General features: G+C 42.6%; 1 protein-coding gene across 1 annotated transcript in view; it reads left to right on the forward strand.

Annotated features, from left to right (window-relative positions):
- Positions 1-15,481, forward strand: part of LOC137329935 (probable E3 ubiquitin-protein ligase HERC3) — a 44,518-nt gene extending 29,037 nt beyond the window's left edge. Inside the window, exons 17-25 of the mRNA XM_067994455.1 lie at positions 914-1,003; positions 2,037-2,159; positions 4,281-4,418; positions 6,043-6,209; positions 6,601-6,667; positions 8,556-8,641; positions 11,719-11,902; positions 12,804-12,903; positions 14,287-15,481. Of these exons, the coding sequence (XP_067850556.1) occupies positions 914-1,003; positions 2,037-2,159; positions 4,281-4,418; positions 6,043-6,209; positions 6,601-6,667; positions 8,556-8,641; positions 11,719-11,902; positions 12,804-12,903; positions 14,287-14,507 (1,176 nt within the window). The 3' untranslated portion in view covers positions 14,508-15,481. The remainder of the gene's footprint in view (positions 1-913; positions 1,004-2,036; positions 2,160-4,280; positions 4,419-6,042; positions 6,210-6,600; positions 6,668-8,555; positions 8,642-11,718; positions 11,903-12,803; positions 12,904-14,286) is intronic.
- Positions 15,482-18,886: the final 3,405 nt, after the last annotated feature.

Raw genomic sequence — 18,886 nt, forward strand, 5'->3', positions numbered from 1 at the left:
TGACGGGACTAGATAGAGTGGATAGAGAGGACCTATTTCCCTTAGCAGAGGGGTCAGTGACCAGGGGGCATAGATTTAAAGTAATTGGTAGAAGGATTAGAGGGAAGTTGAAGAGAAATTTTTTCACCCAGAGGGTGATGGGGGTCTGGAACTCACTGCCTGAAAGGGTGGTAGAGGCAGAAACCCCCAACTCATTTAAAAATTACTTGGATGTGCACTTGAAGTGCCGTAACCTACAGGACTACGGACCAAGCGCTGGAAAGTGGGATTAAGCTGGATAGCTCTTTTTTGGCTGGCACGGACATGATGGGCCGAATGGCCTCCTTCTGTGCCGTAACTTTCTATGATCCTAAAGGGATTCCACTCCCTGAAGGTTGAAATTGCTGGTGACCAGCAACAATGAATTCTCCATGTCAGTGACAAATATGCAGGGAGTTTCCATAATCCTTTTGGCATGAGTCACCCTAACCTCCCAGCTTTACTCAGGAAGGGCAGTCAAGTATCAGGATGGCTTCTGGGCAACAAGGCTTACCCCTTGCTTACATGCTAATGACGCCACTTCGAGTGCCAACCTCACCAGTTGAACATCGGGCTGTTGCTCAAACTGGAATTTTCTGCACCATACCCCCTCATTTTGTCTGTAGATTTTCCTGTGGAGGAATTGCCAACCACTTGTCAGTTCTTCAGAAAGCAATGTAAATGTGTCGCACGTGAGACTCTCATTGCCCTGCATTTGTAGATAAGCAGGGTACTACAGCAGTAAGGCAACGTCAAGAGGCAATAGGAAGTCTTAATGGGGGGAAAATTGTCAAATGGGAACCATTTTGTAGAAATAGATATAAATCACACATAACTCTTGTTTTGAACAAGATACAGTGACGAGATTTATATTACTTATTTTTTTCTTCCACAGATCCAAAAAGAATTAATTCCATATCCTTGCATCTTTGATATGGAAACAAAGCTTAAAGTATTGAATCTGGAATCCAAGATACTCCAAAGAGTATGTATTACATATTGATTTGTAGAATATTAGAATGCCCATGTATAACGTGCGAAGTGAGGCGTGCTACAACACAGTAGCAGTTCAAGGGGTTTAGGTTACTTGCAAATTGTAAGAGCGAAGCTCACGTGCTTCGCTAACGTTGGCTCTGATTTTGCGTCGGCTGCGATCCCGGCAGTTGCGTTGAGATTGCCCCCGCCGGTGCCCTCCAGCACTGATACCGCTAGAGTACACAGGGTTGGTGGGAGGGCACTGGGGGGCTGCCTATGCTACTATGTACGTATCTTGGGTGCCCACCAACCTTCCCCACTCAGGTGGACGTAAAAGATCCCATGGCACTATTCGAAGAAGAGCAGGTGAGTTCTCCTGGTACCCTGGCCAAAATTTATCCATCGACAACATCACTAAAACACATTATATGGTCATTTATGTGCAAATTGGCTGCCGCGTTTCCTACATTACAACTGTGAATACACTTCAAGAAGTACTTCATTGGCTGTAAAGCGTTTTGGGACATCCCAAGGTTGTGAAAGGCACTGTATAAATGTAAGATTTTCTTTCTTTCCCTGTGAGTGATGCTCCTCACCATCACACAGTCGAGGAATCAGCCATTAGATAAAAAGTGACTCCTTACCATGGACGATACTTTCAACTCTGGAGATTGCGGGGGGCGGGGAGGGGAAGGGGGAAGTAAAACGGTTGGTAGCAGATCGGCCTCCTGTTACACACCCCACGGAAAGGACAATCATGCGGGGATATAACTGATGCTGATTCTCTTCCTTCCATTTTACACCCCCAGTGAAGTTGAAAGTTTCGCCCCATTTCTATTTGATATATTTTTTTAATCAATTAGGATGTCGTGGTAGACAGGAACCACTGGTCGCTTTCCTCTCACTTACCAGATAATTATGCCAAAAGTGAAGATGGAATTTATTTTACTGCCAGATACACGGCAATGTTGTTGATTCTCTCGCTTTCTGTGTATATTTGCAAACCAGAATGGTTTTCTTACACGTGAAACAATTTATTTCAGGACGCCTTCGCACTGGGCTTTCAACCAGTACTAAAGCTGCAGGTTACAAGAACAGCGATTCTTCAGGACACACTGGAATGCTTAAAATCCCACATCACAGTTGCTCGTTATTCTGCACTTCAGGTACAAAACTGGTTCATACCGATAAATAGTTACATCTTTTTCACTTGCGAAATATTTTTGGAATCTAATCATCTACTAACCCTGAGTACATGAAAATAGGTTTTACATTTTAGTCGATCTCCCTTGGCATTGCACACAAAGTCAAAAGATGTAATTCAATCCCCATTTTAAACTCAATACTTTGACAAAACTTATGGCAATTTGGGAAGCACAGAAGTTGAGTTTGTTGCATAGAGAATATTCTCTGCAGTACAGGCTGAGGAGATGGGAGGCACAAAACTAAGGTGTTTTGCAACCATTGGGGAACGGGTGGAGTGACAGCATGGCACGTTTACATAGGGAATTCCCATTCTGAATGTGGATGTAGGAAATTATAATGGAAAAGTTGGTGCAAAAGTGCAACGGAAAAGTGGCAACAGGAAGTAAGGTTTGGTCGACAGGAAGTGCGGGCAGACAGAAGATCTTTAATAATTAAAATTAATTTAAATTAAATTTAAAATTGATTTCCCGTGGTGTTGTACGCGGGTTGTCTAAACCAAGTCCTGAGGCGAAGCAGCGTTAGAGGGAGGGAGATAATTGTACCAGGGCACACAGGTGCAATTCAGCCCCCATTTTAAAGTCATGGATTCCTTCCTTATTATTATATAGTAGTTTGATTTGATCTTATTTATAATTAGCTAGCAATTTGAGAAACAGAGAAGTAGAGTTGGTTGAAGCAGCAAGTATCTCTGCAGGGGAGGCTGAAGAGCTGGGAGATGCAAAACAGAGGTGCTACAGTGCCACCACTGGCAGGAGGGTGTAATTACAGTGTGACAAGTTTACATAGGCAGTTTCAATTACAAATGTGAACATAGGAAACAGACATAAGGGGCCTGAAAATCCAAACCTTTTGATCTGCCACTGTGGACACATCTTGGGGGAGGGGTTAGGCAGGAGAAGCTCTGGCCAACCACTCAAGTTTACACGAACAAATTTTGAAGTGTTCATCAGCCCCATTGTAAAGGGAGCCAATCAGGCCAGAAGCCTGACACAGAGTTGGTCAGGGGTCCAGGCAAGATTCAGTCCTAGATCCCCATTTCTGCTAGGCAGGAGTATGGTAGATCTCCTTACACCTGGCATACGCCAGGTGAATCCCAGGCCGGGATTAAGGAAACCTCTGCTCTAAGAGTCCCCCTGCACCAGCCATGCCCCCTCTAATGCAGGGGACTGTGTTTGGGGCTGATGGGAAGTTCTGTCGCAAACAAGGCTCCATGCAAATTACAACCAGTGGCCTGGATTGGCCTATAAGGGTTCTGGCCTAATTCACAGACTCCGACTGTACTTCTGCCTACTTATGATTGGAGTGTGCTGGAAACCCCCATTTATTTTCAGGGCCAAGATTTCTAATATATTATATAAACTTATAGTTAAATGATTCCCTATTTGCAATAGACTAGGCTTGTATTCCCTTGATATAGAAGGTGATTTAGAAGGGTGATTTAATTAAGCTGTATAAGATGATTAATGGAGTTAATAGGGTAGATAGAGAGAAACTATTTCCTCTGGTGGGAGTGTCCAGAACAAGGGGGCATTAACTTAAAATTAGAACTAGGCCGTTCAGTGGTGATGTCAGGAAGCACTTCTTCACACAAAGGGTAGTGGAAATCTGGAATTCTCTCCCCAAAAAGCTGTTGAGGCTGGGGGTCAATTGAAAATGTCAAAACTGAGATTGATAGATTTTTGTTAGGCAAGGGTATTAAGAGTAAAGGTGGGTAGATGGAGTCAAGATACCGATCAGCCATGATCTAATTGAATGGCAGAACAGACTCGAGGGGCTGAATGGCCTATTTCTGTTCCTATGTTCCATCGGAGAGCAACTAGCCCTCTATATATGGTAACTTTTATCAGTTTTTATCTATGTCCACCTGATGGAAAGGTTGCTGCTCAGTGAAAAACAAATGAGACTGACAAATCTTTGGTTGTTCATGGACTACCAATACATCAGGAGTGTGGAGGAATCTGTGGTTCTATATATAAATGAACAATAGGTGTATGAAGAGAAAGGAGAGAGAACGAAAAAAGACAAAACACTCAAATATTTTAGAGTGCATTAATGTTTTATTCTCGATATTTTCATTTCAGGTCAGATTTAAAGACGAATCATGTATTGGTCATGGGGTATCGCAGGAATTCTTCACTCTCTTTAGTAGGGAACTGTACAGCAACAGAGGGATATTTCAGCACTCTGATGGATCTGGGCTGCTTTGGTTCCCCAACTGGGTGAGTTTTATTATACTGACTGAAACAGAGTTGGGCTCAAAAAATTTCAAAAGGCACACTAGCGGTATTTTTTCTGCCTTCTTTTATACTTCTAATACCCAGGATAAGTGTGGATTTTTATGGAGTGAGAGGCCAAGTCACAATCAAAGGGATCAGTGTCCATTCGCTATGAAGTTATTAACACTTAGTTTTGAATTGTGATGAATCTTTCTTGTGCTCTTGTTATACTGCACCTTCGGCCTAGCAAGCCGCTCGGTTGTATCAAACCCCTTGTAGACTGTGGCCCACCACCACCTTCTCGGGCAAAATAGGATGGGCAATAAATGTCAGCTACGCCCACATCCTGTGAATGAATAATATATTTTTTAAAACTGCCACTCCATAGCAGTCCAGCGAGATTGTACAATTGCCGTTTCCTGCTTATAGTTTAAATGCCAGCACTGCTGTACCTGCAAGCGCAATAAAATGTCAGCATTATAGGGGGAATCTTACAAGTTCACGCTCCCAAAATTCCCATAATACACTTGAGGTGGGCGGCTCCAGTAAAGTGCAGCCTTTGATATTTTGTTTTTCTTTATAAATTGTAATACTGATGGATTAAGTATTAGATTGTTGGGGATGCTGGAAAAAGTGGAGGCAGATGTCCTGAGGAAGAATGTAGTACACCTTCTTGAGTTAGCCATAAACTAATAGGTAGCAGACCTAATATTTCAGAGTTTTTTTTTATTTGTTCATGGGGTGTGGGCATCGCTGGCAAGGCTAGCATTTATTACCCATCCTTAATTGCCCTTGAGAAGGTGGTGGTGAGCTGCCTTCTTGAACCGCTGCAGTCCGTGTGGTGAAGTTTCTCCCACAATGCTGATCGGTAGGGAGTTCCAGGATTTTGACCCAGCGACGATGAAGGAATGGCGATATATTTCCAAGTCGGGATGGTGTGTGACTTGGAGGGGAACGTGCAGGTGGTGTTGTTCCCATGTGCCTGCTGCCCTTGTCCTTCTAGGTGGTAGAGGTCGCGGGTTTGGGAGGTGCTGTCGAAGAAGCCTTGGCGAGTTGCTGCAGTGCATCCTGTGGATGGCATGCATTGCAGCCACGGTGTGCCGGTGGTGAAGGGAGTGAATGTTTAGGGTGGTGGATGGGTTACTCAGACATACATTTTTTTAGCTACAAGGAAAACAAAGAGCTGAAGAATTCTTGTCTTGGGATTGTGACCATAGGATATTGCTTCATAGTGGCCTGTTGGTCTATTAGTTGCAAAAGAGATTACTCTATGATTACCTGAAAGACCATGGGAGTATGATCCTGATTCTTGCACCATATGCAGTATGTAAGAGGTGGAATGGGATGAAAGGTAATCTGTAAACCTACTTACTACATGCCTTTCTCCGTAGGCCAATGACAAAATCAGTGTTGCGTACAAACCAAAATAAAAGCATGACAAAAATAATCATTGGAAAATCATCCAGAGCACATGCCCAAATTTCCAGTAAGCTCTTTTAGCAGGCGAGTCCGCTCTGGGAGCTAAGTCGGAAAATTATTCTTGTGGTCTCAGCTGAAACCTGGATTCGGTTTCTACGAAGTATTGCAGGGAAGGATTTACAAGTTCATTTTTTTTATAAACACACAGGAACCAGAAATGGATGATGTATTTCATCGGGTGGGAATTCTCTGCGGACTTGCTGTATGCAATCGTTTTGTTTCCAATTTTCGCTTCCCATTGGCGTTGTACAAAAAGCTGCTCCACGTGCAGCCAACATTGGAAGACCTGAAGGAACTCTCACCAACAGAAGGAAAGTGAGTGAAATCCAAACATCTGCTCACTTTTTAACCCCCCCCCCAAATTATAAACAACAACTTGCATTTATATAGCACCTTTAACATAGTAAAACATCCGCTTCTGTAAAATGTACTTCTCGTCCTTGTTTCAATGTCCGTGAAAAATAAGACCTATCCTATTTTTCAAGTTACTACAATTGAGTTATGACAAATTAGCCATAAAAATGTGACAACTTAAAATGTAAAGTTTGCAGTCTGTTTCAATGAGCACTTTCTAATCAAGCGAAATTGATCAATTTTCATAGATTACCTGCATAGTCTGACACATATCTTACTTTGAAACTGGCGATACAATGACAAATCTTACTGACCAGTTTTCAATTTCTGTATCTTTTCCTCGGTAATCCAGTTCACTCCAGGAGCTCCTTGATTACGAGTACGATGACGTTGAAGACATGTTTTGTCTGGATTTTACCGTAGGTTTACTCTTGTACTATATCACTGATCAACTTGTTACTTTCAAACTATAGTGAAACCTGTAAATTAGGGACACCTAAGGGACTTGCATCAGGTGTCCTTTATTTGCAGGTGTCCCTATTCTCAAAGTGGTCATTGTATGTACAGTAAATTATTTGGGACTGTCAATGAGTGTCCCTTTTTTGGAGGTGTCCCTTTTTTGTACAGGCTTCACTGTATCAGCAAATTGAAGTAAAATCAATAATAGCAGAATTCTTCCCTACAAATAAAAAGACCATCACGCAAACCAGGGGGCACACAGGAACAGGAGTAGACCATTCAGAGTTAGTGCACACCCCAACAGGGAGGCCCGAGTCTGGCCCAAAATTGGGCCTCACAAGTTTGGGGAGTTGCAGGCGCCTGTCGTGCCTCCACAAGCAGCTCGCCCGTCCTGGAAAATACATTTTGGGTAACAAACCTTGCCAACAGTGGCCCTCAGGAAAGTGCTGGGTCAGGGGCTTGGGATCGATCGCATCCGGCTCTACTACGTCAATTAAAGAAAAATTAAACTTACTTTCTTCGGTGCCCGACGCCTGCTTCACTCAGGGCAGCCCAATTTCCCGGAGGAGTCTTAAAACAGGCGTTAGGCCCCTTGTGTGTGCTAATGAACGGCCCAAATGTCATTTTAGGCCGCTAGCCTGGAGGCAAGAGAAATGGCCGAACCCAGTATCGGGTTGGACGTTTTTCAGGTGGCCTTGGGGCGCCGGGCATAGCCCTGCGAAATTGATCATTTTTACCTCGGTTTTCCGTCTGGAAAAAGGCACAATGATAATCAATTTCTACCCCAGTTTGTTTTATCTGGTAACAAAAGACTAAGGGGAGTGCATTCCGTCCCAGTCCAGCATTAGAACTTCGGTGGAAACCCTGTTCACGCGCGTGAAGGGGGTTTCTGCCAAACTTTTGCTCAAGTTGTGTCAGGGGAGCAGGAGGAGCAGCAAAGTAAATTCACCTCTTAAGTAAACCCATCGTGAGGAATAGAGAGATAAAATGACTAGAAGTCAGCTTGGCTTATAAATAGAACTTTCATTTATATAGAGCTTTTCATGGCCTCAGGACGTCCCAAAGTGATTTACAACCAATAAAGTGTAGTCATTGTTGTAAAGTAGGAAACACGGGGAGCCAATTTGCTCACAGCAAGGTCCCGCAAATGGCAATGAGATATATAGCCAGATAATCTTTTTTTTTAAAAGTGTTGTTGGTTAAGGGATAAATATTGGCCAGGCCACAGGGAGAACTCCACTGCCCTTCTTTGGATAGTGCCATGGGATCTTTTACGTCCATCTGAGAGGGTAGATGGGGCCTTGGTTATCAAAAGAGTTAACTGATTACTCCTGTTGTACTGCACTTTTGGAAGCAACTTCACACTACCCACTCAGGAGAATGTTGGAGGGAGAGGAGTGAGCTCTTGATATTCCCCCTTACATCTTGTTAGACGTCTCAGCCTATGGTGGGCCTTCTTAAAAACAAACGAACATTCTTTGAGGCTCTTCTGCCCCTTTTAATCGTGCCTCCTCCTCTTCTGGCTGTCCCGTCTCATTGCAGCACTTCACAGCAGCGTGGCTGCCTCTTGGACAGTAGAAATCCTGCCCGCCATACAAAATAAGCCCCGACCCAGGGTGGGATCATGACGAGGTCAGGGCAACAGGCCTACCCCGCCCCAAACCCAGGGGCAAACCCACCCAGGAGAAAAATCCAGTGCTGAGAGTCTAAATGAGTTGATTAGATTCATGTGAAGTGTAATCAAGGGATAAGGGAGGAGTGATGAATTTTGAATTTATTGTACAATACTGTTAAGAATTGCAGACAAATCCGGAGCCATCACATACCCTTGTGGCGTTTTTTTTGCAGCTACCTAGGAAAACAGCTGATGGGCACACAACTATACAGGAACTCATTCCTGATGGTATCAAAACACCTGTTCAAAAGCATAATAGGTAAATGTTCTTCATTAATGCAAACTGTTCATTCAGTATTTTGCCAAATTAATTTGTTCCTTGACCAGAGCTAAATTTACAGTAATGTTCAAACATCAAATATAGGTGCCCAAACCATAACATCATGTCTTATGGGGCACCTAGAGTTGTATGTTGATGAAAGGTTGTAACATAATTCAGTAATGTACATCGCAAGCAATTATCTCCTTCACCCTCTTTTCTCCTGAGGAAATGCCTTGTTTGGTGGTTTGGTTTGATGATGATGGTCAATAGCCCCTCCAATTACTTGCTCAATCATTCTTCATTTTCTTCCTCTTCCTCTTCCACTGCTTTTACATCGAGCAGATTGTGCTCTGGGTTGTTTCCGTAACGAAGACCCCTTAACATGGACAGGTCGTTAGCCTGACTCACAACTCCCTACCAGGAGGACCAGCTAGATATGATGGGTGGATGGGGTTGGCACTCCACTCCCATTGGACGCGAGTACCCTGCTGGACGTCAACCCAGTATGGAGACTGAAACTCTCGTCTCTGCTCCCCAGGGCAGTCGTTCATCATGAGTGAGCTTAAAACAGTTTGTGAACTTTGTGTGAAGGCAGCCCAGCTGAGCATGATCCTGTCCTCATGTGACATTCACACACGTGCAGTTTCCAGCAGGGGCCACTGACTGTCTAGTGATCGGGACCAAATGCCCCAGTTCATTTTACCCGAGTTTAGAGACGCTGAAACCAACTGTTTTAGCTCGTCTTACCTCCCTGGCTGATGGTCGCTAACTCAGGACGCACCAGGGATTGACCTGGGACCTGCCCGATCCGTATGGATCGGAGGACCTATATTCAGGGTCTTTCCGGCTGGCAGGGGCCTCGCTCGCCAGCTGTTTGATGGTTAGAGCGCCTGCAAGCTCCCCAATTCATTGAGCCGGTGGCGAGACTCCTCATAAACAGTGCAAACTTGCAGCGGTACCTTCGAGAGTCACTGCAACCAAGTAAGGAAGCCCAGAAATTCCGGTTTTCTTTTAATATAATTCATTCTCAGGATGTGAGAGTCGCTGGCAACGCTGGCATTTATTGCCCGTCCCTAGTTGCCCTATTTTAGTGTTGTGCAAAAGGGAAAATTGTTGACCAGCCACAAGTGTGGCTACAGCAACACCACATGCACTAATTTTAGTAGAAAGCATCTTACATACATTCACAACACAGGAAAATCGCAATACAGGTAAATGTACTTCACACGTGTATATTTACTTAACAAACATCTGCCTCCAGTTGTTAGAGGAGGGGTTCTTATTTTAATCTACTCCTCAAATCAATAAGGTTCCTTGTACCTTGAATATCAGGTGTCATAGATTTATTAACTATACAGCACATGTTATAGTACGTATGCATACACTTGAAGGTAGTACTTACAACCAGACCTAATGGCTGGGGATTCAAATGTGTTACAGTTCTGAGCTCAGTATCTTCGGCCTTTACAAATCTTACTACTCATTACAAACAGCCAGTTTTTAATACATTTCTCTTATTCCCTCCATGTGACAATCCACACAATTCTGCATTACATATAAAAATTAAAATAAAACTCCACATATGGAGAATTTAATTGACTTATCCCTTATCAATAACTTTAGTTTTAATGAGTTCTCTTTCTGTAGACCGGTACTACTCCCCTACTTTGTTTCTTATCGATAGTTTCACTCTTGTTACATATAATTACTATTCCGCCAAGTGAATCTTTTAATTACAAGTCTGTCTTTGATTCAGTGATATACCAGTCCACCCAGATATCTTCCTTTGCAGAACTAACTTTTTCCTGCACTAGTTATCGACTGATTAAAATTCTCTGAAATATATGCACTGGCATGTCTTTTAATTAGCTTTACTGAAGTGACAAACTGATCATTGTTTTATGGTCAGCCCTGGCTCAATACCCCAGTGGTACTTTTCCCTGCTTAACAGGCAAAGGCTAAAGGTTACTATTGCTACAACATGAGAAATCAATAGCAGTATAACATTAGCAGATTTCAGGACAATCTAATTAACTCCTCCCTTACAGTAACCAATGAAGTAAAGCACTCATCAAAATAGACTTGCTCCCCGCTTTTCGTCTTACCATTTTACCAACAAAGCCACAAAGGTTAAAGTTCACATGCATACACCGCGCCAATATGAGATCACATGCCCAATGACGATGTATTAATCATTTTTTATTTACTAATCAAAAATTCCATTAGCCACATCTGGATTCCCAATTAGCCACACTTGACTAGTGGTTAACTTATTGGACAACATTACACTATTCTTTGCAGTGGTTTGATACAACTGAATGGCTTGCTAGACCACTTCAGAGGGTAGTTAAGAGTTATAGGAACAGGAGTAGACCATTCAGCCCCTAGAGCCTGTTCCACCATTCTGTTAGCTTATGGTTGATCTGTACCTCAGCTCCATTTGATCCATATCCCTTGATACGTTTAATAAAAATTTGTGAATCTCAATCTTGGTGTAGGACTGGAGTCACATAGGCCAGACGAGGTAAGGATGGCAGGTTTCCTTCCCTAAAGGATATTAGTGAACCAGTTGGGTTGACACAACAATCCAACCTCTTCATGATCACTTTTATTGGTACCAGCTTTTTGTTTAAACTAAATTCAAATTCTTATACTACCATTTGATCTCATGTTCTCCACATTGCTAGTCCAGTAACATAACCACTACACTACCGTAGCCGGTTTGCTAAAAGAAGAGACACTATTTTAAAGGAGCCGGATTCCTTAATTGGTGATAGTGATAGATAAACTAATATGTGATTGTACTACTAAGCATCTGATAATGAACAATGTGTAATTGATAATAAATTCACGTGGAGTAGTACTTTCACTCTGCTGCTGGAGCTCCTGTTTTAAATATGGACAGGCTGAATATGCTGTCCAACCCTATTTCACAGGAAGCCCGTGGGAACGTGATACATTCTGTACACTTCAGGTAGAATGTGAACTTCTATGAAATTTTAGAACTCTTTGCGCATTTGCAGCGGGTCACATGTAAATTATGCATTTTCTAAATCTAATTTCTTTTTAAATAGAAAACAGTTTGTTGATGCCTATGTGGATTATGTGTTTAACACATCCGTGGAGAAACAATTCAAAGCCTTTGCACACGGATTCAGGAGCAGTTTTGCACTCCCAGTTGTCGATGTATTCCTACCTAATGAACTGAGGGCCATTATCCATGGAAACGCCAATTACGATTGGGAACTGCTGGAACAGGTATGGTGCTGTGTCCTGGCATTCCACATTTACTGTCCTGTGCATACAGGGAGCAAATGCAGTGTCAGAGCACATTGACATAGAATTTACAGAAACAGAAACAGGCCATTCGACCCAACTGGTCTATGCCGGTCTTTATGGTCCTCACGACCTCCTCCCATCCTACTTCATCTAACCCCATCAGCATATCCTTCTATTCCTTTCTCCCTCATGTACTTATCTAGCTTCCCCTTTAATGGACCCTATGCTATTCGCCTCAATTACTCCATGTGGTAGCAAGTTCCACATTCTAACTACTCTCTGGGTAAAGAAATTTCTCCTGAATTCATTACTGGATTTATTAAACATAGTCTATAATCATCTAATCTTCATCAAAATCCACCCTGTGGGAATAAGATTGCCCACACATTGTTCACTTCGCTTTACACATTCAATGGAAAGTAAAATCGGGCGGTGGTGTAACAGGAACAGGAGTAGGCCATTCAGCCCCTCGAGCCTGTTCCGACATTCAATCAGATCATGGCTGATCTGCACCTCGACTCCATTTACCCGCCTTTGATCCATATCCTTGATACCCCTTACCCAATAAAAATCTATCGATCTCAGTCGTGAAAATTTCAAATGAACCAGCATCCACAGCCTTTTCAGGGAGAAAGTTCCAGATTTTCACTAACCTTATTGTGAAAAAATGCTTCCTGATTTCACTCTTGGACGGCCTAGCTCTAATTTTAAGATGATGCCCTCTTGTTCTGGATTCCCCCCACCAGAGGAAATAGTTTCTCTGTATCTACCCTATCAAATTCTTTTATCATTTTAAACACCTTGATTAGACCACCTCTCAATCTGCTAAACTCAAGGGAATGCAACCTAATCTCCATTAATCTATGTCTTATATCTACAGAAAACAGCATACAGAGAATATAATCAAACTGACAAAACCATCAGGAATTTTTGGAAAATCTTTCAAAAGCTATCAGAGGAGAAGAAAAAGCGGTTTCTTGGTAAATATCCTTAGTATGTTTTAATGGACAGAACAGACTTGTGCATCTTAGCACAGCCCATTATCTAGTCGAGGGTGTTTTTGTTAGGTGCAACTGAGATTAATATGTAGCTACACAAGGTGGATAACTGAAAATGGCATACCAATCATAGAATCATACAGCACAGAGGAGGCCATTCGACCCATCGTGCGTGTGCTGGCTTTTTGAAAGGGCTATCCAATTAGTCCCACTCCCCCGCTCCTTCATCATAACCCTGCAAATTTTTCATTTTCAAGTATTTATCCAATTCCCTTTCGAAAATTACTATTGAATCTGCTTCCACCGCCCTTTCAGGCAGGGCATTCCAGATCATAACAACTCGCTGTGTAAAAAAAATTTCTCCTCATCTCCTCCCTGGTTCTTTTGCCAATCATCTGTGTCCTCTGGTTACCGACCCTCCTGCCAGTGGAAATAGTTTGTCCCTATCTACTCTATCAAAACCCCTTCATAATTTTGAACACCTCTATTAAATATCAACTTAACCTCCTCTGCTCTAAGGAAATTAACCCCAGCTTCCCTAGTTTCTATATAACTGAAGGCCCCCATCCCTGAGATGATATTGATAATTGTTAAAACTAGAAGATCTCCCATGCTATTACTCGCGATGGGTTAGAGGATATACTGTTGTATAATGATACGGGTGTTTATGCCTTCGAGGGGATAACATCAGGGCTAGTGATGTAGTGACTGAATGAGTCAAATTCCATTTGTTTTAAATGGTAGCCTGACATTTTTGCTGGTGCTTTGGGGATCGATTTCTGTGAAAATTGTAAATGATTGGAAATATATATATAATATATCATCTTTAAATTTTTACCCCTTAGCAGTTTTAAAGATGAGAATACACAACCAAATGGACTGGTTAAGTTACACATCTGGGCCCTGAGCTTACTTGGCCTTGTATAGTAGTTTCTAGTCTGCCTACTGCGAACAAGGCCAAAGGTGCAGGAGTGAGGGCAGAGACTCCCATCACTGGGAACTCCTGTTTCCTCAGCCATAAAGGGGACCTGGAGGTATTGAGGCCAGTATGCAGAGTCAGGAAGAGGCATTAAGGCGTTCCCCCAGTGAGCATAAGTGGGCCTCACTGTGGGGGTCCCCAGGCAGGGAGAGGGCATAGGCCACTGAAGATTGCAGCATCATTTTTTTGAATGACATTTTTAAAGCAATCTGCTGACACAGGGCTACACAGGGCAACCAACTATCATTTTTGGGAGGCAAGTAGCAAGGACAGTTGGGCATCAGAAAAAAAGTGTTCTATGAGCAAATTGGGTCTACATAGTTCTGAATGTGCCTCTATCTTTAATGTGACTTTTATTGCAATGTTTATTCTTTTCCCATTCTTAGCCTTTCTGACAGGAAGTGACAGAATCCCAGCAGGAGGGATTGGGAGTTACAGGATTACCATTCTTAATACCAGGAGCACTGAACCAGATTTCTCATATCCTCGTGCCTACACCTGCACCAGGACTCTGGACCTCCCCAACTATAGCAGCCTAGAAATTTTGAGGGAGAGGTTACTTCATGCAATTGAATCCAGTGAAGAATTCAATGCACAACCACCTTAATATTTGCAGCCAGAACCTGTTTATTTAATCTGAGAAATGTTGGTGATTGTGATAATAAGTTGCATCAGAACACTGGTTTCATTATAGCACAGAAAACATCCAGTGATCGTATTGCAGTGCTTTAGAGCCCCTCTAATCAAACTAAGACTGTGTACACATACAACAATTCAGTAATGTATCGCATCTTGCTGTACTAAAATGCACTAACTCAATGGAACCAGTGAAAAGGATGTGTGGGGGGGGATATTACACACATGGGAGGTACAGATTGAGAAGGTGTTGTGACTGTTATCGGCAAAACAAGTTTTTACCTTGGCCTCAAATGTGTCTCAGCACAAATGACCTTCCAGGCCTGTTCTTGCTGTTAATCAAGAGAATATTCCAGGGCATCCCCGTTAGTATCAATTCTAGGGAATAAGTGTCTATGTAACATGTCTGGGAGTGGCACAAGTCAGTCCTCGGTTACACTGAGTTCTCTTGATTATCCTCCAACACAAAGGACCAAAAAGGTCAAATCCAGTATTGATGAAGTACAGATAGCGAAGGAAGTCACAAAATAACACTGCCTCTGGTGGCAAAACTAAGCAGAATACCACAGTGTTCCAGTTGTACTTTTTCGTATACAGAGATCCAGATACAGATAAATTTCAATTTTGCCATTAATTAACTCAAACAAGCTAGTTATGATGGGATGCACAAGGGCATGATGACATTGATTACAATATCTGAAGAAAAAATATAATCTATTCAGAGAAACTTTTTTAACTTGCTGTTATTTCAAATTATACTGAGACAGGATCAATGTGATTTGACATGTTGCTCTAAATTTATTAGGATCAGAGAATTCATTCTTACCATTGTTACATTAAAAAACTAAAACTGCATTTTGGTACTTTTAAAGCACTTTGTGAAATGTAAATTTGTTTTATATGTAAATAGCCATTCATAAAATTATTGTACTATTTAAAATTAATTAAAATAAATGATTTATTGATTTTTTTCCTCGTTATGCCAGAGACAAGTTATTGAGCGTTAAGAATTTTCATAGTTGCAGCCTGGGTTTGGGAATGGAATGAACAAGAGGGGCTCTCAAATATTGGTCCCTTTCCACAGCGCTGCTGACTTTACAGATACAATGCCATTTTTAAAAGAAATGTTAAACCCCCCCAGACACAAGTAGATATTAAGTCATCACCGGGCTCTTTTAGAATTTCTTGGCGTGTTTCTCAACGCTGTACCGAGTGTGGGAACCCCCGAGTACCCCTCCACACTTCCTAAACTAGAAGGTAAATATTGTCAATAATAAACACTCTCCATACAAGAGAGTTCCCAGCTTTTGATTTTGTCTTTTTAAAAGTCTGCTGCAGCATCAATTCTATTGAATACTTTGGAGGGACATAAAATGTGATTGCCCATATGGTGTGTTTTGTTTAGCTCCACAGTCCTGCTGGTGGTAGCGATTGGGCAGGAAATTCCTCAGAGCTGCTAGGAACATTGCAAGGAGGAGGCCATTCAATCAGATCATGGCTGATCTGTACCTCAACTCCATTTACCCACCATATCCCTAATAAAAATCTGTGGATCTGAAGTCTTGAAAATTTCAATTGATTCAGCATCCAGAGTCTTTTGGGGTGGGGGAAGAGAATTCCACGTTTCAAATACCTTTTGGGTGCAAAAGTGCTTTCCGATTTTACTTAAAAGCGTTACTTTGCCGGAACTCTGGCGGAAACTACATTTACGCATGTGGACGGGGAGCCGCTGTACTTCTGGTGAAGTAATGTAGGTGGAACAGGAGCAACTTCCCAGCCATTATGATTGATACCAATTACTGAGCCGATGCAACGTTACATTACCACAGGTGTGGAGTTTAACTGCCCTTCGGAAGAGACTCAACCTTGACATACAAATTGAAACCGTTGTCATTTCACGTGAGAAAGCCATCTGAGCACAAGCGTCAGCTTGGCTCGGTGGTAGTGCTCACACCTGCGTTAGAAGGTCATGGGTTCAAGCCCAACTCTAGAACTTGAGCATGTACAGTGGAGTGCAGAGTGCTGCATGGCTGGAGAGGCCATTTTGTTTGGATGAGATGTTAACCCAGCCCCCTTGGGACACAGGAGATTCCCATGGCACTAATCAAAGAGCAGAAGGTCCTCTCGTGCCCTGGCCGAAACGTATCTCTCAACCAACATCATCAGAACAGATTAACTGGTCACTCACTTCATTGCTATTTGTAGGGTCTTGCTGTACGCAAAAGTGGCTGCTACATTTGCCTATGTAACAGTAACTATACTTCAAAAATAATTGTGAAGCATTTTGAGATGACCTGTGCTCCATAAATTCAATGTCCTTTTCCTTTAAGAAATTCCCACCATGTGCAATGAAGCAATCTTCCACACTCTCCCAGCTGTACATACACTCTCATTATGGACCTTTAACTTAGTTCCTTGAACCAAAATTAAGGCCCCAAATAACAGAAAGGGAAACATAATGGAGTAAATAGTGAGGAGCTCCAAGACATGCCAGATCAAAATGAAAAAAATGGACAGGTAGGAAGGAAGCTTTGAATGTACAGGGTGAACAACGGCCAAAGAAAGAGAAGGACTATGCAAACAGTATCTCATACAGGACTCTACCTCATTTTGTTCATCGCTGGATCAAAATCCTGGAACTCCGTGCCCAACAGCATTTTGGAAGCACCTTCATCACATGGACTGCAGCGGTTCAAGAAGGTCCAACACCACCTTCTCAAGGGCAACTAGGGATGGTCAATAAATACTGCCCTTGGCAGTGATGCTCATATCTTGAGAGTAAATTGGTAAAAGAAACTATGTTCAGATAAATGAGGAGATGAAATTAGCACCTCATTCAACCAGGTGAAGCTAAGGTGTCTCCAGTGCATAAAATGCTTCCAGTTGGTATTGGGAGGCATCAAGATAGAGGCTTTTCTGGATGCCAGCAACATCCTAACCATTAACTGTTGGAATCCCAGTGCCTACATGCCAGCCCCCTCAAGGGCCATGCTGTCAAAGGGGATGTTATACAGGTGAAGGGCCCTGTGCCAGATGTGGCAATTCAAGCAGGTCAGCAGATCTTATACAAGATCCTGCCCAACCGGCTTGAGAACCGGAGTCTCAAAATTACTTGGCCATTTTAGCAGACATATATGGCATTCTTTTGCTATTTCAATTGAGAAATTAGCCCATAATTTCTAGGCTCAAGTCTTTCTTAACCAAGATGGAGTCATGCCAGTCATATTGCCTCAATTTGCATCTGGTAAATAATCCTTACCTGTGACAGGAAATATATGATATCATCTATCACCTAAAAAGGGTAGATAGGGTCTCAGTTCAACATCTCATCTAAAAAGTAGCACCTCCAACAATGCAGCACTCAGTAGTGCAGAGGGGTCCACATAGAATATATGCCCAAGTCTTAGAATGGGGCTCAAACCTACAACCTGACTCAAAAAGCATTAACTTCTGCTAACCAACTTGAGCTGCTTTTGACGTTTTAGGAGCCTGTACTACATGCCCGTTTCCCCCCGGTGCAACAAGTGGAATCATCCTTGCAACCGAGTAGAATCAGCAAGTTGTCAGACTTGACACTCTCTTAACTCCCAAAGGTGACAAAGGAGTTGGTTCAAGAATGGTGGTGTGTTGGAAAGAACAATCCACTCTACCAAAACAGGCAAGGAGGAAATGTCTCCAACCGTCAGTCCTTTGTTCAGTGCCGTAAACAATGCCTGTTCTGTGTGCAGGAAAAATATGACCTTCACTTACATTTTAGAGATGGTAACCAGAGCCATATGGCTGACAATTTCAGCCGTAACTTTAGTTCTTGCCTCTATCGACATATTGGCATGAACATGTAGAACAGGTAGAAAGGAGAGTCTTAAAGGAGGAGAGGTGGAGAGGTTATGGGAGGGAATTGCAGAGTTTAGGGCCTAGACGGCTAAAGACACGGCCGCCAATGGTGGGGTGAAGGACGTGGGGGGATGCACAAGAGGCTAGAATTGGAGGAACACAGAGTTCTCGGAGGGTTGTAGTGCTGGGGGAGGTTACAGAGATAGGGAGAGGCGAGGCCATGATAGGGTTTGAACACAAGGATGAGAATGTTAAATTCAAGGCATTGGGGGACTGGAAGCCAATGTAGGTCAGCGAGCACAGGGTGTAGTCCCATGTTTGTTGTTTTTCTCTTGTGTTTGATTTACCCGATTGAGCTGCACCTAAAAGCACTAGAGATATGTCAAAATACTGTGGTCATGGAGATTTTCATCTAGTGGTACAGCTGGGCCAGTGCACAACATATCATCAGTAAACACTGGCTCATGGGCTAAGAAATTATAGCTTCAGGTGACATTTACATTCAGGCTTTTATTC

Source organism: Heptranchias perlo, chromosome 1, assembly GCF_035084215.1.
Source record: "Heptranchias perlo isolate sHepPer1 chromosome 1, sHepPer1.hap1, whole genome shotgun sequence".
NCBI classification, from domain to species: domain Eukaryota; kingdom Metazoa; phylum Chordata; class Chondrichthyes; order Hexanchiformes; family Hexanchidae; genus Heptranchias; species Heptranchias perlo.